We start from the raw sequence: 27,263 nt of genomic DNA on the forward strand, positions 1-27,263 counted from the left end.
AGAACACGCCTTGGCGTGTTATTTCATTAAGAGGAGAAGCGGTAAGAGTTAAGATTACAGACGTACTATTGCCTGTCTGGCATGGCAGTGCAGCCCGGCAAAGCATCGAGACAGCGAACAAGCAAAATACCGGCAATAGCAGCTACAAATAGAAGCAAAACAGGAATGCAAACTCTAAACAACATCAGAGCAAAAAGGCGACCGAAGATGGCTGCTGGGAGAAGTGCAGCAACCCTGCGTTGCCGGCCGTCGCCCAGTTTCGCTCCTCATCGCAAATCATGGAGCTCAAATGCCCTGGCAAAATTGAAGACCGATTGAATACACGCCGGTTTCTCTCGTTCCATAAGCTCCACGATGCCAAGATAAAAAAAAAAGAGTCGAAGTCTTGACGCAAGTTCTTGGTTATCCGCTTGCGCGAAGTCAGCCACCAATCGACCAAGCCAGAGTCCGCCGATGGAACCAGATGTTGAAAATGGACCGGTCTCAACAAATTGAACCATACCTCCCGACTATAAACGCAGCCCAACAGCAGGTGGTGGATGGTTTCAGCTTCCTAACCGCAAAGGGAGCAAGGACCTCCGTTCCTGAGGTTATGGCGCTAGAGGCGATCATTTGTCCAACACTGGCCGTAGATAGCTAGCCATAGAAAGAACTTACACTTAGCCGATGCCTTGGAGTTCCACAGCTGTTTTGCCCCCGGTAGCTCCGTCTGACCAAGGAAGAACACGTTGTATGCCGATGACGACGAGTATTGGTGGTTGGACGACCAGCACCAGATGAAATTGTCCGGGGCTTCAGTTAACTGAACCAAGTCCATCATGTCCCAGACCCTCAGGAACTCGACCAGAACGGGAACCGAGAGTGACCCAGCAATGTCTCGTACCCAGCGACGATTACATAGAGCATCACCCACCGTTCGTGACTTCGCAATGCGCTTTGAGACCGCACTGAACAGATGGGGCGCCATATGCTTAATAGCCCTTCCTGCGATCCATTTGTCCGACCAGAAAAGTGCCCTGCGACCATTGCCAACCTCAACCGAGACTGATGCTTCAAACATTGCGCTGATGATGCAATCACCTTTCGCCGGGAGAGATACCCAGGTGCACGAATCGTCCACCCGTCGAAGCCACTCCCATCTTAGCCGAAGCGCGTAACCAAGGAGTGTGAGATCATGGAGCCCCAACCCACCAAGGGAAAGAGGCCGGCACACTCTTGGCCAAGCAACAAGACATCTTCCACCAGACACCGAGTCCGAACCACTCCAGAGGAAGGCGCGACGGAGCTTGTCAATGGCCTGGATTGCCCAGGGTGGCAGGCACACTGCGATCGACATATAAACAGGGATGGCCTTGAGCGTCACTTTGGTGAGAACAGCCCGGGCAGCCCTGGACATCAGGCCGGCTTTCCAAGTAGGAAGACGATCAGCAACAGCATCAACCAACGGTTGTATGTGACATTTACGAAGCTTCCTCAATGCCAAAGGCACCCCCATGTATTTGACCGGGAAATCAGCGACCCGACAAGGGAAGAAATGTTGCACCGACTGTAAATCCATTTCCGAGCACCGAATTGGAGACACTTGGCATTTGCTAAGGTTTGAATGGAGGCCAGATGCAGCAGCAAACATGTCCAAGATAGCTCTGATCAGGACAAGGTCTTGCTCACAAGGTGAGATAAAAATAACTAAGTCATCTGCATGTAAGGAAGCCCTATTTTTAATTTTCGGGACACCCAAGTCTCTGAACAGTAAAGCACTATCCGCGCAGGAGATCATCGCGTTGAGAGCTTCCATCACTAGCACGAACAGGAGGGGGGAGAGGGGGTCGCCCTGACGAAGACCTCGGGCGTGACAAATGCGACTGCCCGGCCTCCCATTTAACAAAACTTTGGTGCTTGCAGATGAAAGCAACAGCACCATCCAGTTAATCCATCGCCTTGAGAAACCTAAATGCAAAAGAATGTCAAACAAGAAAATCCAGGAGACCGAATCGAAAGCCTTAGCAATATCAATTTTCAACAGAAAACACGGCCGGCACTTTCTATGGAGAAGCTTAGCACCAAGATCCACCGCTCTAAAGTTATCGTGAATGTGCCAACCTTTGATGAAAGCCGATTGATTCAGCTGCACCATTGCAGGTAACCTCGGTGCAAGCCATAGAGCAAGGGTCTTGGTTATCAATTTGCAGAAACTGTGAATCAGGCTGATAGGACGATAGTCCTTGATTTCTTGGGCATTAGACTTCTTGCGCAGAAGGATCATGTAGGAGTCATTGACCAGATTTAGACTCCTTCCATCCAAGGACCAAAGAGCATTGAAAGCCCTCAAGACATCATGTTTAATAATCTCCCAAGAAGTTTTGTAAAACATTCCCGTGAACCCATCTGGCCCCAGTGCCTTCTCAGCCGGTATTTCTTGGATTGCCTTCCAAACCTCTTCCTCCGAGAAACAAACATCAATGCTGGCTAAATTGTGTGAGGGAATGTTGAGGGCTTCAAAATTCAGAGTGACCAGTCGGGGTTCCTGTGAGCCCAACACACCACTGAAATAATCAAATGCATCATCAGCTTTCTCATCCTTCGTGACTACCGAAAGTCCCTGGACTTGAAAGCTCTCAATGAAATTTTTTCATTAGCTGTGGCAAAGCTTGAAGGTGGAAGAACCTCGTGTTTGCGTCCCCCTCTGCAAGATACAAAATACGGGATCTTTGTCTAGCAATCGTCTGAGCTAAAGAAGCAAGGCCCATGCTTCTACATTTGAGGTCCCTCCGGAGGTGCTGCTCATCCTGCGAGAGCTAACGATGATCCATGGCCCATTCAAGCTGGTGGATCACCTCCCTGGCGATTGCCAATTGCAACTGGACACTGCCAACGAATGTTTGACTCCAACTCTTGAGAGCTTTGGCGGTATTGCGCAGCTTCTGATCAAGGGCATGGAAAGCGTCCACATCCCCCGTCTGGCACTGCCATGCCTCCTCAACCGTGTCCAAGTACCCCGGAAAACGGGGCCAAATGGACGCGAAACAAAAACGGTGCTTAAAGGAGGAGCACCAGTTCGTGTGAAGCACGAGAGGAGCGTGGTCGGAGCAGTAGCTCGATTCCTTGTCAATTGATTTCGGATGGCGGCGCCGATTTGGATCCGAAGTGCGGGGAAAGGATGAACAGAAGGTAGAGGAGAGAGAGATGGGGCCCAAAGGTGATTCACTGTGCTGAATTGGGATCTGACTGGGCCGGTGCAAGGGGGAGGGGAAAAGGAAAGAGAGGGGCGTGTGGGAGGAAGAAGGAAGGCTATGACGCGCAATCGATCGGCTGATTAGGCGGCGGGAGAGCCGCTTATCTGGACGACGGTGGATGTGTTAAGATTCGGTTGTTGTGGGTCCCTTTTTTTTGCGTCGGCCCATAAAATCAGATATACATGGTACATATGGTCCCAGTTGTGTCACTTTTCTGGACTAAACAATATAACTTGAAGCGGAAGTCTGTTGTTCGGATTACCACCGGAAGCCAAGCGGAAGTCTGTTCATCTTCCTGGGATAATCACATACTGATTTTAGGAAACTTAGAGCATCAGTGGTTTTTAGTTTTTTGGACTTGTAAGTAATTTATATATGAAATGGCACCAATGTTATCACACCATAGTCTTGCTGACGGTGGGCTGTGAACTCCAAGCTTTTTTAGTAAAGACCGAACCCACATGATTTCTGCAGTAGCATTTGCAAGAGCTTTATATTCTATTTTTGTGCTCGATCTTGACACTGTAGCTTATTTATGAGTACTCTATGATATAAGATTAGATCCTAAGAAGACAACCTAACCACTAGTTGATCTTCTGTCATCAAGACAGCCTACTCAGTCTGTATCTAAAAAGGCACTAACATGCATAGATGGAGACTTGCTTATCTTTAATCCAAGTCTAACAGTATGCCTTAAGTATCTTAATATCGTTCTATCCAATGAACTGTAGTAGGGGCATGTAAGAACTGACAAATCTTATTTACTAAAAAAGAAATATCTGGTCTAGTCAAAGTTAAATACTGTAAAACACCTACAATATTCCTATACTGGGTTGCATCTTGAGACCCTAAAACTGTACCATCTTGTGCATACAACTTTTCAGAAGTAGATAGAGGGGTATTAACTGGTTTGCAATTAGACATTCCAACCTTTGGTAATAAATCAGAGGCATACTTTTCTTGTGTCGTGATAATACCATTAGGTACCTTGTTCACTTCAATATCAAGGAACTAGTGAAGATCTCCCAAATCCTTGAGTGCAAAATCTTTCTTGAGATCCTGCAGTAGAGCTGAAGTTGCTTCCTGTGTGGAACTTCCAACAATTATATCATCCATATAAATAAGCACAAAGATAATAACATCTCCTTTGTTATAGAAGAAAAGTGAAGTGTCAGCTCTTGAAGATTTAAAACCCAAAGCATACAGCTTAGCACTTAAGCGAAAGTACCATGCTCTTGGTGCTTGCTTCAACCCATATAAACCTTTGTCTAGCTTGCAAACATAATTTAGTAGAGTCTGCTTCTCATAACCTGGTGGTTGTCTCATATATACCTCATCCTCCAGAACACTATGAAGAAATGTGTTATGTACATCTAGCTGGTGAAGGCTCCGACCCCTAGATATTGCAATAGATAGAACAAGTCTTGTAGTAGCTGCTTTAACAACATAACTAAAGGTATCTTCGTAGTCTATACCATATCTTTGTTTAAACCCTTTAGCAACTAGATGAGTCTTGTATCTATATATATAGATCCATCAGATTTTCTTTTAATCTTGTACGCCCATTTACAACTTATAATATTGCTACCCTTTTTAGGTGGTACTATGTGTCAAATTTTATTTTCCATCAGAGCTTTATACTCAATATTCATGGCATGTTTCCATTCTCTATTATGTAAAACTTCCTCTAAATTGAGGTTCCTTGCAGAATTAAAGAACCCATATTTAATTGTACCATCAGTGTATACCTTCTCCTTGCGAATACCACTTTGTAACCTTGTTTGTGGCCTGATAGAAGGAATTGTTGGAGCTGCAACAGCTGCTGTCATAGATAATCCTGGGGTAGTCTGTCGTGCAACATCGTGAGTAGAGTCAGGTCCAGGTGGGACACCGAGCCCACTGCCTTATCGCCGCATGTCGCTGGTTACGACTGATGTCAGGTGCGGCGTGGGTGCGCTTGACCCGCACCCACTCGCCCCGCGCCACGTATCAGCTATAATCAGGTGTAGTGTAGGAGCAACTAGCTGATCACGCCTTGTGTCACCCAACGACGAGCTGAGCTAGTTTTGAGCTGGAGTGCCGGAGTCGTCATACAGCGCGTGACGCGCATCATGCATAGACGTGTCAGAGTCTCCTGAGTTAGATCCCGAAGGGATATTGGTACGGGCAGAGCAGTTTTGGCAGGGAGATCACCTCTGATTCCTCTGTCGCTGCTCTCAAGTCCTGTTGCGCCTACAAGACTCAACATTTCCTATTGAATTCTTGTTTCTACATGCTCATCAAAATTATTAGTGCTAGGAGTATCAATCATTTGATCACCTGAATATTCACCCCCATGATCAAAAGTATTAGGATTTGTCAAAGTTGGAGGAAGGAGAAGAATCTCATAATACAATCTAGCACCAGCATTAGAATGTACTTTGGAAAACGGAAAAATGGTTTCATCAAAGATAACATCTCTAGAGATGTAAATATGGCCAGATGAAATGTCAAGGCACTTAAAGCCTTTGTGTAAATTATTGTACCCAAGAAAAGCACACTCCTTTGAAGAAAATTGTAGCTTGCGAGAATTATAAGGACAAAGATTAGGTCAACAAGCACACCCAAACACTTGCAAGGAAGAGTAATCTGGTCTTTCATGAAATAGTCATTCTAAAGGAGTAGTGTATTGTATAACTTTGCTAGGAGTGCAGTTAATCAAATAGGTAGCAGCAAGGAATGTCTCATCCCAAAATTTGAGAGGCATGAAAGCATGAGCAAGAAGAGCAAGACCAACTTTAGCAATGTGTCTTTGCTTTCTTTCTGCAAAACCATTCTGTTGATGTGCATGAGAACAAGAGACATGATGAGTTATGCCAATTCTTTGAAAGAAAAGAGTGAAGTTTTTCATATTCTCCTCCTCAGTCAGTTTGCATGGTGATGATTTTTCTATCAAAGAGCCTTTCAACTAGGCTCTGAAACTCATGAAATTTCTAGAATACTTCATATTTAAACTTAAGAAGATAAATCCAGGTAAATTTACTATAATCATTAATAAAACTGACATAATATTTTCTACCTCCAACAGAATCTGGTACAGGACACCATACATCTAAAAACACAAGTTCTAATGGGAATTTTGACACACTCGAAGACTTAGGATATGACAACTGATGACTCTTGGCTCTTTAGCACGCATCACAAACAAACTTATTATTTGACTCACTTAGACAAGGGAGATTATTAAGACTAATAACTTCATGAACTATAGGAGATGATGGCTATCCTAGGCGACTATGTCATCTAGCAATAGAAGGCTTGACAACTCCAAAGGCTTGTTTCTTTGTGGACGCAGAAGGAAGAGGATAGAGTCCATTATGACACCTCCCTCTAAGAAGAGTGTTCTTTGTGGCCTGATCCTTAATCAAGAAAAAATCAGGATGAAATTCCAAAAAGACATGATTATTAGTAGTAAGGCGATGAACAGAAACAAGATTTTTTTAGCCTTTCAAACTTGAAGAATATTATTTAGATGAAGATTACAACTAGGGGTATGAACAGCAGTGTGACCAATATGACTGATATCCATACCTGCACCACTCGCTGTATGAATCTGGTCATTGTCGTTGTACTTGTCTCGAACAACCAGCTTGTCGAGCTCTCCAGTGATGTGGTTGGTGGCTCCAGTATCAGCATACAAATTTGTGTCCACTCCATTGGAGTGTGTTGCTACACCAGCGCTCCTCTCCTCAGGAACAAACGAATCATCTAACATGTGCTAGCAATTGATAGTCGTGTGACCCTCCTTGTCACACAGCTGGCACATAGGGCGGAGTGAAGTGTTGCTGCTATTGTTGTTATAGTTGGAGTAGCCACCGCGGTTGCCGCTGCCATTGTTACCGCGCCCACAGCCGCGTGAGCCACCACCACACCCACCGCCGCGACCACCACGGGATGCGACATTGGTGGACGACTAAGATTGAGTGCCTTGAAGAAGATCTATTCGCATCAAAACTCAGCAATTGAGCATATAGCTCGCTTACTGAGATTAGCTCCACTCGCGACACAAGAGCCAACACGAGGGGAGTGTAGTCGTAGTCGAGGCCGGTCAGGATGTACGAAATCATCTCTTTGTCATCCAGAGGTTTGCCGACGGACGTCATCTCTTCTTCGAGCACCATCATCTTCTCGACATATTCGACAATCTTCATGTTGCCTTTCTTTGTCATGGCCAACGCTATGCGTGTGTTCACTGACTGCGCACGCGTATGAGAGGAAAACATGTTCTCAACGATGCGCCATGCTTGCGTAGCCGTCTTCATGGCGACAACTTGTGTCAAGACCTCCCGAGAGAGAGAGAGAGAGAGAGAGAGAGAGAGAGAGAGAGAGAGAGAGTGGACAACAGATAGCTAAGGACCTATTGATGTGAGGCTACCCAGCGTGCATACTCAGGGTTCAGTCCCTTGACCGACTTGTCTCCTTCCTTGACGTCGATCTCCTTCTCCGAAGGGATGCTGGTGCCGTCGAGGAAGCCATCCAGCTGTGCTCCACGCACAGCTAGAAGGATTTGCGCCTTCCACAAGAGGTGGTTCTTCTTGGCTAGCTTTTCTGTGATTGGATGGCCGAATATTGGATTCATGGTGAAGGCCGACGAGGAAGAGCCGGCTGCCATGCGACCTAGATGCGATCTAATTAGGAGAAGGGGCTCTGGTTACCATATTGAGATGCATGCATCAACTAGTTCACATAAAACTCTAAGTTGATGGGAAAAGATGAGCAATTCACTTATACTTCAACAGTCGAAACAGTCGCCATCAGCGGCAAGAGCCCGCCGTGCACTACTACAGAAATAGTTTTTAGAGGCAGATGATAACCCATTTACAGAGGTGTTTAGCCACCCACCTCTTGTCGAAAGGATGTGGAAATGGACAATCCCCATAAGCGCAAAAGAGATCGTCTGTGAAAACCAATTACTAGAGGTGGTTCACTTAAGGAACCGCTTGTGAAAACCGATTACTACAGGTGTTTCCTTAAGCGGACCACCTGTGGAAACCGATTACTACAGGCGGTTCCTTAAGCGGGCTTTCTCTGGTAGTCGGTCCCTAAATCGATGTTTTTTGCCCTGAAAAAATATTTTGGCCCGACCAAGCACCCCATGCGGGCGCGCCGTCGCAAGTTACGTGATTTTTCACGCAAAATACGCACGCGTGCAGTTCGTGACACTCGAACCCAGAACATATCAGCTCGCGCGATACATCCTTACCATTCCACCACAGAAGTATTAATGATACACATAGCATATGCAATCCTTTGATCTCTTCTGTCTGAAAATTTAAATGATTATTTGTACGTTTAGCGTATGCAATCCTTTGATCTCTTCTGTCTGAAAATTTAAATGATTATTTGACTTCAAATGAAAAGGTTTTTAACTTCAAATGAAAAAGTTTTCAACTACAAAGTTGTAGATCTCGTCGAGTTCTACAATTTTTATATAAAGTTTGTCCTCATTTAATTTTGTATGAAAGAATTATGATTTTTTTAATATAAGCTGTCATCCATTACTAGAGGCGGTGGTTCCTTATGTAAACCGTCTATGAAAATCGTCCCATTACCAGAGACGGTTCACATAAGAAACTGCCTCTGGAAATAAACTTTTTACACAAACGACTTCTTATGTCGTCCAGCTCTGGAAATCGTACCATTTTCAGATACGGTCCACACAAGCAAACCGCCTCTGAAAGTGACCTTTTACACAGACGACTTCTTATGTCATCTGTCTCTAATAATCGTACTATTTTTAGAAACGGTTTACATAAGGAACCGCATCTAAAAATAATATTTTACATATGCGATTTCTTATATCGCCCGCCTCTGAAAATTGACCATTACCACAGGCGGCTGTCATAAGCAGTCATCTTTAGAAATTTATTTTCACAGGCGGTCCAAAACTGCAAGGGGTCCCCACCAACTGCTCAAATAAATTATCATATGAGCCGCTTATGAAAAGACACCTATATATTTTAAAATATAGTTTTTACAATAGTGGTGACCCAAGAGTCAGCTGGGCAGGACTCCGTGTGAGACTGGGCTGCGCGCGTCGGCTTCTCTAGAAAATGCAACTCCCCGATGTGGATGCTCCGGCTTCTCTTCTTCAGGTGGATGCGGCACCGAGTCACCAACGAATCATGCGTTCATGCATGAACGACGCACCGCTCCATTTACCTGCAACTGCAAGAGTTGTAAACGGCGGAGCTCCGGCCGGCCAGTGTGCGGTGCCGTGCGCGGTGATGACCCATGGACTACGCAGCACGCCGCATCATGAAAGGCCGGTCCGGCGGCACGTGCGAAACAAGCACAGTCGGATTAGGGGCGTGCATGCTGGCATGAGCGCCTGACCATGGCACTGAGAGCGACAAGATGCCGTTCCAACTTCCAACCCATGCAAGGGCAGCACGGCCGCCGCTGTGGTTCCCAGAGGCAGCGAGGCGAAGGAAAAGGGCCGCGCAGGGAAGAAGATTGATCAACGTTCTTTGGAGTTTGGACTCGGGCCGGGTGGTCGGTATTTCAGATAATAACGACAACCCCTGAGCTCGTATTTCATTTTATTTCCATGCAAAACCGCGACGATAAATTCTGAAAAAAAATCGCAGGTCCTGTTGAGACAATTTGGAAAAAACCATACGAAATTTCATACTCAACCAAACACTGTGGAGGGAGAACGAAAAAAGAGAAAAATTGAACGCAGGGTTCGTATTTCACCTCGTTTCCCAAACAAAGCGGGATGGAAAAATGTGGATTTTTTCACAGTGACGGGTCATACAATGGAGAATACAGTACAGGGTTTCATACTCAAACACTACCTGTGGAGTGAGAACTAAAAAGATAAAAATCTGGACGAACAGTGGAGACGGTTGCAGCGCTGGAGCATGATGTTCTCTCGAGACTCCAGAATTAGTTTCTATCCAAACAGACCTTAGCCATTCCTGTTAATTGTCTGTACAAACTAATCACTAGTTTAGCATATATATTTTACACTGTCAGATTGGCATAGGCCAGTACTACATTTCCTAATCTGTGCAGGCAGCCACGAGCTTGAGGTACAAGTCGAGGTCATGCGACGCAACCACGTTGGGCGCCGAATCTTGGCTGCAGAGCCGCAGCTCGCGTCCCACGTCGCTGTACGCCCACCCCATCTTGGAGACCAGCCACCTCGGCACCTTCGGCTTCCTCTTCGCCGACTCGCCGCTGCAGTCGTCGACCGGGAACCCCGGCACCTTGGTCACGATGTCGTTCGAGTTCACAATGCGGAGCACCTTGCCGCCGCTCTCCTCCAGCCTGCGCCGGAACGCCGCGTTGCCCACGCGCGGGCCGCCGAACGACACGGCGGTGACCATCGGCGCGTCGTCCTCGCCGCATTGATGCGCGACCGCGATCGTGATCTCGTAGGCTGAGAGCACCGCGAGTGCCGCGCCGAGGCTGTGGCCGGTGACCGTGATGCTCAGTGGCGGCATGCCTTTGTTGCCACCGTACTCGTGGACGATTCTCTGCACCTCGCCGCGCACCTGGTCCTGCAGGCTGCTGTGAGCTTCGCCTGGTGCAGTGAAGAGCCTCCAGAACCCACTCTCCACCATCGGCTCGTCCTTCTCGTCGGCGTCACTAGAACGCGGCGCGCCGGCCGGCAGCCGCGTCAGAGTAGACTGGAAATTGTCGACCCACTCGCTGCACGTCGCGGTGCCGCGGTACGCGATCACGACGTCGCGTCGGCCGAGCCGCTCGATCTCGTCCTCGTCGTCGCACACCGCGACATAGCCAATGTAGCTCGAGCTGCACTGCGACAGCCAGCCGGGCGCCGAGGTGGACGCCGCGTGGAGGAGGCGGGTGACCCGGTACCCGGTCTCGGGGAGACCGGCGCGGCGCAGCAGGGAGCGGCTCGGGAACCGGCAGGAGCCGTACGACGGGGCGCGGCCGTCGAAGTCGAAGCTTACGTAGGCCGCGCGGACGAACTCGCCGTACCGGACGAGCTCCCCGCGCAGTGCGCCATCGAGCGGGCTCAGCAGGCCGTCCCAGTCGCGGGCGCCCTGGAGCTCCGACCACTTCCTCCCGATCCGCAGCGTCGCGGGCTTGGACGCCAGCGAGCAGGGCGCGAAGGAGCTCCTGATGGTGCGGCAGCTGCTGCCACGGGACAGTGCAACGCTAGGGTAGCAGGTGCGGGATCCAGAGATGGAAGCCGCCATGTCTAGCTAGCTAGCTCCTTGGATCGATCAGCTGTGCACGCTGCCTCCGAGCTTCGATTCCTTGCTGAGTTCCGAGCAGCAGGAGCTTATTATATATAAAGTGGAGGGAACTTGGGAGCTGTGTCGTGCGATTTGAAAACGGCGGGAAGTTGGCAAGCAGACACCGTGCGTCGTCTTTCGTCGCTGCGCGTTCTGCTTGGTGTGTTTCGGGCAATGCGGTGTTCTCCATGCTCGTCGTCGAGTTGGGTTGCACCACGTACCTCCCCGAACGCGAAAGTTGATCGGCCAAACCTCCCAAATGTGCAGTCTCATCTCTGCTCTTCGATCTGAAGCATAAAACTCGCATGTTTTTTTGCATAGGAAGAAGGTTTCACAGCGGAATGCAAGCTGTGAGTGTATTCGTTCGGTGTTGCATTTTGCACGATTGGCACGTGAATGTACTGCAGCTCCTAAATTGAACCAAAGAAATATTGTCCACTAATTCGAATCTAGATATGGTGTCATTTCAGTTTATCGGCTAATTAATTATATAACCAAAGAAATATTGTGGAGCTTAATATCTTTTATCTAGTGGCGAAGCTACAGCTTGGTGTCGAGGTCAGTCGACACCGACAAAATTTGCTAAATCCAATAGAAAAGCACTATTTATTCATATGGCTAACCCCGTTGTCTATTATTCATATGGCTAACCCCGTTGTCGAATGGAGCCGACCCGGGTGGTCTTCTTGCCCTGGCTCTGCCCCTGCTTTTATCCACAATTTTACCAATAGGATGGTGTCCACATCGACACTATCAATGTTATGAATTTAGAAATATTCTTTGTAAGAATCCTTAAAATTATAAGATGGACAAGATCCTAAAACCTCTAAACCACTATATGTCTGTGTGCCTACTACAAACTGTTTTGGTAAACACCCATAGTTAATTAGCGGCATTTTTTTTTGGATAGGAGTTAGCGGCAATTTGAATGTGCTATGCTGAGGTTCATACACACTGAGATACCTAGCTTAAGTTTAACGACATGTACTGTCACTACCACGAAAACACTCTTCATTGCTCTTTTATTACTGTCGGTTCGGATATAACCTGTAGTGATAGTATATTACTGTCGGTTCATATGAAGAACCGACACTAAAAATCCATCCAAAAATAAAAGAATCGATAGTAAAAATAATTATCACTACCGATTCATGTCAAGAACCGATGTTAATACTAATAATATCGGTTCTTGATATGAATGGACATTGAAAATAATTATTTTACTATCGATTCATGTTATGAATCGGAGTATCATTGCCGGTTCGTTTACCCGTCTTCGAAAATTCAAAAAAGAAGTCATAGGAAATCGTATGGAGACAAACTTTATATGAAACTTATATCTCTTAATTAGATCTACAACTTTGTAGTTGATAATGTTTTCATTTGAAGCAATTAAAAAACCCAAATAATCATCTAAAAAATTTGGTAGGAAAAGTCAAAAGAATAAATTACTCTATAACCATCAACTAAAACTATGATGTGAGATGGTAAGGAAGCTTTGCGTGAGGGGTGCCTCGCACAAAAACCATAAGGTTCGCCGTGTGCAAAAAAAAAAAATGTCGGTCCCAAAAACATAGGATTTGAGACTGACTATCACTGTATTACTATCGGTTTTGTTGGTTCCTAAACCGCAATGATGCTAATTTAGAACCAGCAGTAATAAACTTTTTCTGTAGCAGTGTGTCCCTATCCCTATTCATTTTAATGGCTTGTTTATGTCACTCAATCGTTTTAGGGGTGCATCTCACCTAAATTTTCTCACCATTAGATCTGATATCTACGTTTTTGGATTTGCATATGATGATAGTAGTTACAAAAATTCAAGTAATATTGAGGTGGGTCTCACCTGAGATTGATTTACACCAATGATACGTGAAAATTACAAAAAAAAAAATGTAACTCCTGTGTAAATAGCTGTAATTCCCGTATAAACTAACTGTAACTTTCATATAAACAAAAAATTCAGGTGTCATGAGGTCTTAAAACACATAAATTTTTATACCTAATATACCTCCATCATCCATAAAGCACAAATCTGATGCACCAAAATTTAGGTGTTGACTCTAAAACACTCATGTAAAGTTTAGCAGATTTTTTAAAAATCTTAGAGGAACCCCTTTTTAATGGTCAATGGGGCGCAGGGCTGGGGCAGGAGAGATCTCCACCTGATTTATCCATTAATTAAAAGGAGGTCTAAACCATTTTTTAAAAAAAGTACAACATGACATAGGATACACTCACATCACCACACGTGCATACTCACATAGCTTCTACTAAAGACCGGAGATACAAAGCCTAGAGATTAACGAAATCACCATATACGCTTCGCGGTCAATATGTATATCGTCTACCCCTAAAATAAAATTTCACCTTAACGAGACACACAATAAACAAATTTAGAATTTAATAATAGATCGATAAGAATACAACCAACTTCACTAACCACTTAAGTAAATGCTGGGTTCTCAAATGGAGCCTAAACCGACCAGGTTTAGTTGTACAAGGCCACGAGGTAGCCTGGTTCTATTTCTCTTGCCCACTCATGCTTGTGAGAAGATTCAAAACTAGCATTGATTGTCTCGTGCCTCATCGAGCCTTACGGCTAAGCAAGGAGGCCAAGTATTCTCAAAATTATTAACAGGTGAAAGTGAGGCTATGAACATATATAATGCCATGTACGATGCATAATTGCATATGCCCTCCATTTCTATTTCGGCCACAGTACTTTGATAAAAAGAAGTTGCAAATACGGTGCTATATTTGTTTCATCCCAACATGAGTGTTCGCATTACCAAGCTTTGAAATTTTTGACCAAATTTTGCCGTCATTTGGTTTAAAGTTATAATTGGTAGCAGATCTTTGGCACTCTAGCTCAGTTTTTTTTTGAGCCAGTGTTGTACCAAACGTGGGCACTCTTGGCTGAGAAGCGCCGTTCGTGTTCTGTGACACGCGTCAAAGCAAATTTGCATTCGCAGTATGCAAATTTGCTTTGCTGCTTGTCACTTAAAACCCCAGCAAGAGGCAATTAGCGCCTAATTATCCTCTACTGAATGAGCTTGCATTCTAATCATGGAAAGCCTATCCAGGACTGCACTGCCTAATTGCTCTCTCTACTGCCTAACGCTTCCTCTACCCTCTTTCCCTTTTCCGGACCACGTCCAGGCAGAAAGAAATCTTGCTGCAAATGCGTATGCCCGGTGCTCATCAATGTGCTAGCCTTGCTTGGTCATTTTACACGTGCAACAAGTGCAGTATAATCTGGCCTGGCACGTGCGGACCATGCCCAGTTCATTTGAGCACATGTTTTCCATTTCCAACCTCGTGCATATAGGATCAAAGTGCCATTAACGAAAAGGAAAAGGATAATCGACAATGGTGATGGGCTGTTAGCTCATGGGCTAATGCATATTAGGCCCATGATTAAACTCTTCGACGGCCCACGAGGCCCATGACTATGAGTCCATAATGGTCCGTTCAACACATGTTCTGGTCATTTCCCAAACCCTATTTTTTCTGGCTTCTATCTTCTAGCTTCTTACAGCAGCAGGAATAGAACCAGAAACATAAAACAAATAGGGTCTAAAGGTTTGTTCTATGTTAAATCAGCTTACAAACTAGAATCCAATTACAAGATCAACGTCTGCAGAGAGATTCTATGAATTTAGAGGAAGATAAAAGTATCAGGTCAATTTAGTCGAAAACATGGGAGATGCAAGTGCCAAACAAAATGGTCAATGTGGCTTGTCGTCACTCCCCGTTTCATATGGTGGTCATGGCTCTAATGACAATCATCGCGAGTAGAAACGGTCGAGCGCTCGTCTCCATCTCTCTGCGCGGCCAAACAAGCCGTCTGAATCCTGCCCGATCACGCCAAGTCGCAACGGTGCTTGTGCTACTAGCCTGCTACCTTCCCATGTTCCCCATTGCGAGTAACTTTGCATCCCAGATATGCATGCAATTAACTTTGGGCCGCCTACAAGACCGTCGAATAAGATGCATCCACAGTGCAGAGAATGCCTGAGGAACGAACTGAACCTTTCCTGATGTTCCCGGAGCTGAAGAAGCAAGTATTCCAACTCCATTTTTCTCTACTCTCATTGGCCACTTTGATGTGCGACTTTCGATAGCAACAGTTCAGCACAACATCAAAGTTCTGTTCCATTTATATTGAGATCTCAGGGGCGTAAGACAGCTTCCGCAGACAAATGCGTGTCGAATGAAGTACAAAGCAGAAGCATAATAAAGGATTTAACATGATTGCATGACATAGGATTGCGGTTATCACAGCCAAAGTTAAGCACTATGTTATTTATAGTCTAAGAGTAGCAGCACACCAAGTTTGCAGGTTAATCACATGACAATATATGCAAGCTGTCAATAGTCATTGGTAGTTTGGCACAACCGCATAGTACGACATAGCTCAATGGAGTTGCTTATATATGAGCTTAAGACACCGCGAGTGGAATAGCACCAATGAGATCGCAACCATGACTAGAGAATTCAGATCGACCTGCATTGCGATTGAACAATGATTAGTGGAGACACAAAGAATATGTTGCGGCAAATCATAAAACAGAAATGTAAAAGTGAATTATTCTATCAAAAGGAGCACAGGTACATGACTATACGTTAGTACCAGGGAAATTCACAACAATTCACTGCAGCATTCTAGAATTCAAGCATCAACAAGATGGCCAGTAGTCTAAAGCATTCAGATCCACAGATATCCACACCACAACAGTTTTGTTAGCAAAAAGCAGAAACCAGTTATCAAGTTTTAAATCCCGAGCTCCAGCGCATGATATGATGTGTTGCTCAACCAAAAAGCTTACTACAGTGAAATGTGATTGCTAAACATGTCATCAAAAGCTGACAGCCTAACAATCAAGCAAAGCATTAGGCTATCAGACCACTAAATAGCAGAGGGTTTCTGATGGCAGAACAATTGAAGCGGATAATTTTCCAAGTAGCCAACAAACAAGAACAATCCCCAACAAAGATTCACTCAAACCTCTCAAATTAATATTTATAACCTGCAAATTTTACACAATGGATCGTCCTAGCAGAACATTCAGTATTACAGCAATTACCCATAAGCAATGAAAGTGATGCTTCCCTGTCCTCTAGGGGAGGAAACCCACATGTATTGACCTGTGTATGGTTTGAACATAAGCGCACTTAATAGAATAAATAGTATATGAAAGATATGCAAATTTTCAAGGATACGAGAATTAAACCTCAAAAATGCCATTTGAAAGCTGTTCCCCCTCGACGATGATTACAGTATTTTCAACAACAACAAAAACTGAAGTGATTTTGTGTTCTATGTTAAAGAAAGTGGTAATAATTTTATCAATAACCATGAAACCACCGTGGATAATTCCATATGCTATCATAATTTACATAAATAACAGATGGTCATTTTTTAAGAGAAATACAGGAAGAAAGGCTCCTCCTGCGCAGATGATCAGGTATTGGATCCTCAATATCTTCCATCTCGATCTCTTTCAGTTCAGAAGTCATCTGAAATGACAAGTATTAGTGACAATGGACAAATGTACATCTACTAGGTATACAAAGAGTTAAATAATATGTTCTGAATGTATGATGGTAGATTTACCCCTTTGTCCATCTCAGATAGCATCTGCAAGAGAATGTCACCAGACATCTTGGTGCATTGACTGCTTTCCAAATCTGCAAGAGTGTAAAATATTGTATCCGCATTTCAAATATCAGAGCCGATATTTGAATTCTATTACTTGTCCAAATTGTACGTATTTATGTGCAAAAAAGTCAGGAAAAGGAAAAAATTATAGCATATTCAAATTCTACATATGCCCATTCAAGACAACAAAACATATAAGAGCAGTCAGTACAAATCAGAAGATTCAGTGCATAGATCAAAACTTGGTCTACCATTAGCAGAATCTGACAAGCTAGGTGGCTACGCAAGATGGCGTGTCGCCTAGCACCTAGGTGGCCGCCTAGGGCAACATCAACCAGTACGTCAGTTATCCGCAGGGTTTAATGAGCCCAGTAATGCTGTTGTCCTGACCTCACTTCATGTATCACTTCACTGGTTGCAGAGATGGCCAAATGGACCACTCGGGCCAGCCCAGCTATGGCACGGCCTGAACAGCCCGGCTACTGTAACGGGTCGTGCCGTGCCGGCTCGCGTGCCTCCCCCTCGGCCCACTGTACTGCCCGTCGGTCACCATGCCGTGCCGAGCCAGTCCGGGCACGATTACGGCCCGGCGGCACAGCCGGCCCAACGGGCATGACAAGCACGGCGGGCACGACATGCACGGACGGCCCAACGGCACACGGGTGGTCCGGCGGCATAGCCGGCCCGATAAAATAAAAAATAGCTACAAAATTAAAAAATATAGAAAATAGATAACAAAAAATAGCTATAAAATTAAAAATACATAGAAAATAAAAAATAGCCGGGCCCATACGTACCGGACCGGATCGTGCCTAGCCGGGCCGTGCCCGTGCCGGCCCGACTTAGCCGGGCCGTGCCGTGCCGGCACGCCGTACCTCACGCTCGGCCCAGGCACGACCTGTGGCCTCATGCTGTGCCAGCTCGGCCCGTCTCAGCTCAGGCCGTGACGTGCCTGGGCTGTACCTACAGTGTCGTGCCTCGATCGGCCCAGGCACGACCCATTTAAACATCTTTAACTGGTTGCTTCTAGGTCCTACAGTACTCACCTAGACACCAATAGATGCACTGTTATCAGATGCAATCATGTGTTAGCCTAGCTGGTTAGTAGTTATCTTGATGAAGTCGATGGAACTTATGCCATTCTAAAAATTGAAAGGATGATTTTAGTCCTATCTGTGGGATCACTAGACTTACGTTTTCTCCCCAGCTGTTTGTTGGGAAACAACCAATTGGATCGCCCGATCAATCGCCCGGCACCTGCTGAATTCACCGCTCAACGCTCACTGAAGCCTGAATTTTTCCCGGCAAGACGAGCTATAGTACTGTTCGTCAGGCTTCTTCAGTGTTTTTTGCTGCAAATGTTGCAGCGATTTTCTCCGACCTTTATTGCTTAAATAGCGAAGTGAAACTCGACCACGATTACATAATGGACCACGTTAACACTCCATGATCCCGTTTTCTAGCTGCGCCATCCCACAACTCGGAATCGTGGAGCATTGGAGTCGGTCCAGACTCTGACGAAAATACCGAACAGATAAACAGACTCTGTGATTCTAACTGACTCCCTAACCTATTAGACTGAAAAAACGAAGTAAAACATGCAGGAATTAACATAACACTGTTCACTAACTTGGGAAACACTCTTGTGAAGTCTGCAAAGGTGAAAGCTGGAGATACCTCTAGTTGGAGGCAAATGTCAGACCTGCGATGAAAGGCTAGTTGAATTGCCACTCCGGTAGAGTGGCAAAAAGTTAAATATTCTGCGAAACTAGGTTAGGCATATCTGAATGTTTGCTGCAGCCAGTAAATATGCTATTAGATTGTTTCTGATGTAACTGTTCACAGACCATGGGAACCAGTCTTGTGAAGTATGCAAAGGTGAAAGCTGGATACCTACAAGTCTTGTGAATGATATGGAAGCTCAAGATGCAGGTGGATGCTCATCAAGATCAACACGCGGTTGCTAGACTACAGACAGGAATTGGATAGCCCGTTTGGTCCTATAAGTCTTTTGGTGTTCGCTGGATGAATCTGTTTTTGTTTCGCTAGAGGTTTGTTTTAGAGTTGTTGAAGGTTAGAGGTTTAGTTCTGTCTGTTACTTTTCGGTTATATACTTTGTATGCTGGTTGTTCATTAGTCCACCAGCAAACTCTATGGTGCTTTCTATAAAGCGCGGCAAATGCCTTTGGTCTAAAGCTGGATACCTATAGTCTGAGTCAAATGTCTGACTCTGTGATGAACGGCTGAAGCTGTCAAAAAATAGCATTAGGCATATCTGAATGTTTGCTGTAGCCAGTTAAAATGCAATTAGACTGTTTCTAATGCACTGTGCATGCCTGTAAACAGTACTCTTTCTTCTGATAGAGTACCTAATGCACTGTGCATGCAATTAGACTGTTTCTAATGCACTGTGCATGCCTGTGCATGCTATTTAATGCACTGTGCACTAAGAAGTAAGAACTGGACCCTTTATTGCGAAAGCAAGTTCTTCGGTGGTTCAAAAATTTCAGAATACCTTCTCGATTTAGAGTACTCCTTGATTTTGTAAGATTTTTTTTTCCAATTATTTCTCTTATTGCACGACTTGCACCATGTATTGTGTATTGCTGGATCATATGCTTCCACCGTGTAGAAATAAGATGTTGCACTTTTTGCATATGCAACGAAGACTTTTCAGATCTGGAACTTGTAAGATGCTCAAATAGTTCTGCTTATAATCTGATCCGCATACTGGTAATATTTTAGCGTTCGTGAATATTGTGGCGCCGATCAGAGGTCTGTATTTTTGGGTCAGTAAGGTGATATTGCTTGTCAGATTGTAGGTGTAATAGGGCTCTGGATATCTGATAATCTGATCAAGGATTCCAATTGTATGACTACGTTTTGACGTAAGTACTCATTTCACAGTTTTTTTAAATACGTACGTAGGCATATATGCATGCAATGTATATATATACGTATGTATATGAGAAAAGGAAAGGGAAATAAAAAAATAGAAAAAGGAGGTGGGCTGACCTGGGGCCGGCCCCTTTATCCCTCTTTTAATTCTGGTCCGGCCCGTACAGTTACCGCGGCCTCCTCCTCTCTATTTGAGCCCATGTTGAGATGGCCCAGCGCATTCTCTCCTCATTTGGGCCGTAATAGCCCAAAGCCGGCCCGAGGCAGCTGCCTCTTTTCTTCTCCATCACCGAGTCGGCCCGGAAGGGGGCTCCTTTCTCCTGTTCCTCTTCCACACGAGTCGGGAATGGCGCCATGGCTCCCACGCCGCCGCCCCTCTGCTCCCTGGGCCAAGCCACCTGAGCGCGCTGCCCCTCTCTACCTCGGACGCGCTCGCGTCGCGCCGCACTCCGCTCTGAGCCGGCGCCGCATCCCGCGTCTCTTGCACCTGGGTGCGCCGCTAGGCAGGCACTCGCGCCGCGCCGCTGCCCCTGCTGAGCCCTAGCCACCCAACCATGCGCGCCCCTTTCCCCTCTCCTCCTCTGGCCGGTGAACCACCGCCGCTGTATCTCGTTCCCCAACTGATTCATCCTCATCTCCAACCGGATCCGATCAGGTCTCCTCCCCCAAATCCCAACCGAACTCGACCCGATCTCTTCGCAAGGGAACCCCGGGCCGTCTCTATAAAAGGCAGGGAGGGGGTGCCCGCGAGGGGGGAGAGTTTTTTTGGAGAACAAGTGGGAGCTCTACCACATTACGCTGCCGCCTTTCGCCACTGCCGGTCAACACCCTTGCTCCTACTGTGCGTCGCCTTCTCCTCCCTCTGCCCGTGGCCGAGCCGTCCTATGCCGAGGAGGAAGGGCCGAGCCCTTGCTGCGCCTACACATAATGCCTCGCGGTGCACCGAGCAACGCATCGAGCCACGCCACCCAATCCACACCACCGAGCTTTCTGTCGCCGTCCTCGAGGTGAATCACTTCTGCCGATGGGGATGTTGGCCGATCTGAACTCTATCACCACCGTTGTCGGTGTATTCGGAACCAGGGGTCCCTAAGTCCCGAGACCAGGCCGGCCATCCGCCACATGTCACCACCCTGCAAGATAAGAAGAAGCTAAGTCCCGGGAGAAGGTGCTCGGGGCCGCCGCCTCTGGTTCCCGAGCACCCCAGTTCCCCGATGATCTGCAGAGCTCAAATATCGGGAAGGAAGTGCTCGGGAGAGAGTGCTCGGGGCTGCACGTGGCAGCCCCCGAGGACTCGGTTCCCCGAAGGTCTCGCCCAAGTGCTCGGGAGAGAGTGCTCGGGGCTGCACGTGGCAGCCCCCGAGGACTCGGTTCCCCGAAGGTCTCGCCCAAGTGCTCGGGAGAGAGTCCTCGGGGCTGCACGTGGCAGCCCCCGAGGACTCGGTTTCCCGAAGGTTCGCGCAAGATCGTCCGACGACTCGAAGGGTCCCATCGTCGGGGTGTCAGCCAGTCAAGGGCCCAATGCCGCATTTAATAGGCACGCGCGGCCTGACATCCTGACATCCTGACATTCTCAGCTGCCCACGCCCCAGTGTCAGACCCTACCATGCACTAGCAGGGGGGCGTGGGTCCATTAAATGCACGGGCCCCGTCCCGTTTCATCCGAGTGCCTCGGGATAACATTGCCAGAATCGAAGCGCTCCGCCTGCCACCCTGCCCTGGCAGAAGAACAAGACAGGGTGGGCGCACCGGGCACCTCTGAGGCTGCCCGGTGAGCCCCCTTAATGGCGCCCGAGGGCATCCACAGTGGCGGGTGGTCAGATGCGCGCCGCATTTTTCCACCGCCCCTGTCACTTCGCCAAAACGGAATGATGACGCCTTTCTCCGTGGCACCTTGGCACTCGCATCCCCTCTTTCCCATTCAGGATATGTCGAGGTCGGCGCGCCTATAAAAGGAAAGGATGGAGAACACGTAAAAGGTGTGAAGAAGAGACGGTAAGAAGAAAAAGAAAGAGGACGCAAACGCTCGAACCAGCTCAAGCCAAGCTAGAACACGAGAGCCTCAAGCTCTCAGTAAGTGGCTCTCTCTTGTAACCAGATACATCCTTGAAGAATTCCCTTCAAGGACAGATATAACCCTCACACAGGAGTAGGGTGTTACGCCCCCGTGCGGCCCGAACCTGTCTAAACCCCGGTGCACCCATCTTTCTCGCACTAGGACGATCATCTCCCACCAGCCACTGTATTTATTTCTGTTTCCCGCTTATTTCCCAAAACAAGCTCGTTCAGGATCATCCCCCCGGCCGAATCTCTAAAAGGGGGTCTCTCGGGATCCCTGCGACAGGAGTTCACCCTCCGACAGCTGGCGCGCCAGGTAGGGGGGAATATCCCTGGATTTGTTTGTTTCGCTTTTTTTCACAGGAAAAGATGGCCGGTGGGCATCGCCTCCAGCGTTCCGGCTCCACTTCCAGTGACGGGGCGCTGCCCGACGCCAGAGGAGGCCCAGTCGTTGCTGCGTACCAGCAACAACCACCATCCACGTGCGCGTTTTTTCCCGCTCAAGGGGATCAAGGCGTTGGGCCCATCAGGGCCGCCGCCGCCGCTGCCGACGCACTTTCCGACCCCCAGCAGGTGGTCGGGACCCCGGCCACCCGGTCCGCCTCTGGACCGCGTCGGCTGCCACCACGACGCGGGTTCGCTTTCAGCGAGGCTAGCCCAGGGAGCGCGCTGCTTGCAGCACATGCTCTCCTTAGGCACCCGCCCGTTCAGGCCACGCCGAACACTCCGGAAGGCCGGTGGATACAAGATGTCGTTGCTTTGGTCGGCACTGCTCGTCGCTAGGTGCAGGCCGGGAGTCATCGCACCACTTCCCGGCATGGTGCCGCCAGAGCCGGCTCCTCAACGGGCAACACCCGCATGGGCCGAGGGGTCTCCAGGCGGAGTGCCGTCCCCCTGGTCGCATCTGAAGCCCAGGACCTTCGTTTGCACCTTGACGAGCGGAGGGACCACGAGGATGCCCGAGTTACTCTCGAACGTCAGCGGGAGACCCGGCAGGGGGTCGGGGCAGAGGACCAGGCTTCCTCTCTCCCGGCCCACGGCCACCGGGGATCCCCGGCTCGCCGCCACTCGCCACCGAGGACCCCCGCTCGCGCTGTGGGGTACGGCACCGGTTGCCGTGCTTTCACCGCCGAGCTCCGCCGGGTCAGGTGGCCTTCCAAGTTCCGCCCCGAGCTGCCGGAGAAGTACGACGGGTCCATCGACCCCATCGAGTTCCTCCAGATCTACACAACGGCCGTCCAAGCGGCCGGAGGCAGCGAAAAGGTGATGGCAAACTACTTTCATGTTGCCCTGAGGGGCTCCGCCCGCTCTTGGCTTATGAACTTACCCCCAGGGTCTATCGGCTCCTGGGATGACCTGTGCCACCAGTTCGTGGCCAACTTTCAGGGCACGTTTACGCGTCCCGGTTTGGAGTGCGACCTCCACGCCATCCAACAGCAGGAAGGGGAGACGCTACGGCGCTTTATACAGCGTTTCAGCCAGGTTCGCAACACCATTCCGCAAGTGGCCCCCCACGCTGTTATTGTTGCTTTCCGGCAGGGCGTCCGCGATGAGCGGATGCTCGAAAAGCTAGGTACGCACGAGATCGAGACCACTGCGGAACTCTTCGCACTGGCCGATAAGTGCGCCATGGCTGCGGAGGCCAGGGCGTGGCATGCTCCTCGCCCCGCCTCCGACCAGCCGAGTTCTTCCCGCTCCGACAAGCGGGAAAAGAAGAAGAGAAGGAAGCGCGAGGCCGCTCCCGTTGAGCCAACCCAGGTCCCCGCTCACAGGGTGCCGCAAGAGCCCGATCACCGGCAAGAGCGTCGGCCGGGTGTCGATCGACGCCCCGTCAGGGCCCCTGCTCGGGCTCCTCCTCGGGCCTCCATGCCTACGAGGGCCCCGGCTCCAGCAAGGGCGCCAGCTCCAGCGAGAGCCCCGGCCCCTGGCCGAGCTCCCGTTCCAGCGAGGGCCCCCGCTCCTGCGGGGCCCGAGCCAGGTAAATGGTGTCCCATACACCTGACCAGATGGCACGACCTCACGGAGTGTCGTACGGTCAAAGGACTCGTGGAGCAGCGCCAGAGGGAGCGTGACGAGTTCCGTGGAGGAGGCGATACTGATGTCGCCCCCAACAACGCCGAGCTCGACTTCCAGGAGCCCGAGCACACCGTCGCCTTCATCGACGGGGGCGCGTATACGCCTTCCTCGCGCCGTGGCATCAAGGTCATGCGACGCGAGGTGTGCTCGGCAACCCCGAGCGAGGAGGCCACAAGGCCCCTAAGGTGGTCGGATACTTCGATCACATTCAGCATGGCTGATCACCCCGCCAGTACTGCAGCCGTGGGGCGACTACCTTTGGTAGTGTCCCCCACTGTCTGCAATGTCAAGGTCGGCAGGGTGCTGATCGACGGTGGTGCTGGCCTCAACCTCCTTTCTAAGGAGGCTTTTGAGAAGCTACAAGTGTCTTCCCGACGCCTAAAGCCATCGCTCCCTTTCTGTGGAGTGACCCCTGGGCACTCCCTGCCCCTCGGGCAGGTTGAGTTGCCTGTCACGTTCGGGAGCCGGGACAACTTCCGCACGGAGTGCGTCCTCTTCGATGTCGCGGAGCTCCCTCTCCCCTACAACGCCATCCTCGGGCGTCCGGCGCTTGCCAAGTTTATGATGGCCGTGCATTATGCATACCTTACGGTTAAGATGCCCGGCCCCGTAGGCTCTATCTCTGTGATCGCCGACTCTGGCGGCGCCGTTTCCTGCGCTGAACAATCATACATGGCTCTGGTCTCAGCACATGCCGAGGTCGATGGCTCTACAGGGGGCCCGGGACCCTCTTCATCCAGACCCCGACTCGCCACCGACACCTCTGTTCCAACGAAGGAGGTCATGGTGGGCGAAGACGCTACCCAGGTTGTCCGTATCGGCGGCAACCTGGGCAGCAAATAGGAAAGCGCGCTCGTCGCCTTCCTCCAGGCTAACGTAGACGTGTTTGCCTGGCAACCGTCCGACATGCCCGGGATCCCTAGGGAGGTGATCGAGCATCACTTGGCGGTGCATCCGGACGCCCGCCCGGTGAAGCAGAAGGTCCGGCGGCAGACGCCAGAGCGCCAGGAGTTTATCCGCGAGCAGGTCAGCAAGCTCCTCAACGCCGGATTCATCCGAGAAGTCCTCCACCCCGACTGGCTAGCAAACCCAGTCATCGTCCCAAAGGCCAATGGCAAGCTCCGCATGTGCGTGGACTACACTGACCTAAATAAGGCTTGCCCTAAAGATCCTTTTCCCTTACCTCGCATTGATCAAATTATAGATTCAACTGCGGGATGCGATCTTTTATGCTTTCTAGATGCAAACTCTGGGTATCACCAGATTCGCATGGCCGTAGGGGACGAGGAAAAAACTACTTTTACCACCCCGGTGGGGACTTATTGCTACATGTCAATGCCTTTCGAATTGCGCAACGCTGGGTCATCCTTCCAGCGCGCTATTCGTATTACTCTTAACTTGCAGGTTGGCCGCAACGTCGAGGCTTACATCGACGATCTCGTGGTCAAAACCCGAGACCGCGCCACCCTGCTCGAGGACCTTGCCGAGACTTTCAACAGTCTCTGCTCTACCCGCCTCAAGCTCAACCCGGAGAAATGTGTCTTCGGGGTGCCGGCGGGCAAGCTCCTTGGTTTCTTGGTCTCTGGCCGAGGGATCGAGGTCAATCCAGAGAAGATCCGGGCCATCGAGCAGATGCGACCCCCGGTTCGACTCAAGGAGGTTCAGCGCCTCGCCGGCTGCATGGCAGCCCTCGGGCGCTTCATCTCCAAGCTCGGGGAGCGAGGGCTCCCCCTCTTCAAGCTTTTGAAGAAATCCGGTCGTTTTGACGGGACGCCGGAGGCCGAGGAGGCCTTCCGCGACTTAAAAAAGTACCTTACTTCGCCACCCGTGTTGGTGGCTCCCTCTCAAGGTGAGCCCCTGCTACTTTATGTTTCGGCCACTCCTCAGGTCGTGAGCATAGTGCTGGTGGTGGAGCGCGACGAGTGTTCGGGGCCGGGTGCTGGGTCCCAGCTCCCAGAGGCCCCCGACCACTCACTTGTCCTCGCGGCTCCCCCTGGGCAAGGGGTCGAGCCCGAGCACACTGCTCTTCCCAGCCAAGGAGTCGAGCCCGAGTGCCCGGCCAGCCCCGACCGTGCCGCCAACCCTGGGGGCTGCGGTAGCCCCCCGGGTGGAGCCGCCGTCCGGGCTCGCCGGGTGCAGCGACCGGTGTACTTCGTCAGCGAAGTCCTCCGGGAGGCCAAGACAAGATATCCCCAGGCGCAAAAGCTACTATATGCCGTACTCGTCGCCTCCCGGAAGCTGCGCCACTACTTTCAGGCGCACAAGGTCTCGGTGGTTACCACTTATCCACTGGGACCCATTCTCCGGAACCGGGAAGGTACCGGGCGCGTTGTCAAATGGGCGGTCGAGCTGGCGGAGTTCGACCTGCACTTCGTCTGTCGCCAGGCAATCAAAAGCCAGGCACTCTCCGACTTCTTAGCAGAATGGACACCCGTCCCCTGCGTCGTCCCAGAAGAGATCTCTACCTATCCCGGGCACGACGCGCCCGGGTACTGGGTCATGCACTTCGACGGTTCCCTCTCGCTTAAAGGCGCAGGGGTCGGAGTGGTTCTCACCTCCCCAACAGGTGAAAAGCTCTGGTACGTCGTACAGTTGCAGTTCCGCGCATCCAACAACATGGCGGAGTATGAAGGTCTCATCGCCGGCCTCCGGGCTGCGGTGGGGCTCGGGATTCGTCGCCTCCTGGTCAAAGGGGACTCCCAACTGGTCGTCAACCAGGTATCCAAGGAGTACCAGTGCACGGATCCTCAAATGGCGGCGTACGTGGCTGCAGTCAGGAAGCTCGAGAGACGCTTCGACGGCCTCGAATTGCGGCATATCCCTCGCCGCGACAATGCTCCGGCCGACGAGCTCTCTCGCCTGGCCTCCTCACGTGCGCGCGTCCCTGCCGGAGTCTTTGAAGAAAGACTCGCGCGGCCTTCCGTCCTGCCTGCCGAACAGGATGAAGGGGAAACCTCGAACTCAATTCAGGGGACCCCGGCGGTGCCCTCAGTGGGAAGCCCCGTCAGGCCGCCGCCGTCCGGCGAGTGCGCTGTGCTCGCCGAATGTTCTCAAGATGCCTCGTGGATGTCTGACATCCGA

At 49.5% G+C, this 27,263-nt stretch overlaps 1 protein-coding gene and 1 non-coding gene across 2 annotated transcripts; both read right to left on the reverse strand.

Moving 5' to 3' along the window:
* Positions 1–7,218: 7,218 nt before the first annotated feature.
* Positions 7,219–7,357, reverse strand: LOC133906838 (small nucleolar RNA Z247). The gene has a single exon (XR_009907849.1). It is a non-coding gene; the product is annotated as a small nucleolar RNA Z247 (small nucleolar RNA).
* Positions 7,358–10,279: 2,922 nt separating this feature from the next.
* On the reverse strand, positions 10,280–11,446 carry LOC133906804 (phospholipase A(1) DAD1, chloroplastic-like). The gene has a single exon (XM_062348820.1). It carries the CDS (start codon positions 11,444–11,446, stop codon positions 10,280–10,282), a length of 1,167 nt encoding a protein of 388 aa, XP_062204804.1.
* Positions 11,447–27,263: the final 15,817 nt, after the last annotated feature.

The sequence above is a fragment of the Phragmites australis genome, chromosome 23 (assembly GCF_958298935.1).
Source record: "Phragmites australis chromosome 23, lpPhrAust1.1, whole genome shotgun sequence".
Classification (NCBI taxonomy): Eukaryota; Viridiplantae; Streptophyta; class Magnoliopsida; order Poales; family Poaceae; genus Phragmites; species Phragmites australis.

What these genes read in the sequence shown, in the direction of transcription:
- LOC133906804 (XM_062348820.1), bottom strand. Translation starts at nt 11,446, where the DNA reads ATGGCGGCTTCCATCTCTGGATCCCGCACCTGCTACCCTAGCGTTGCA.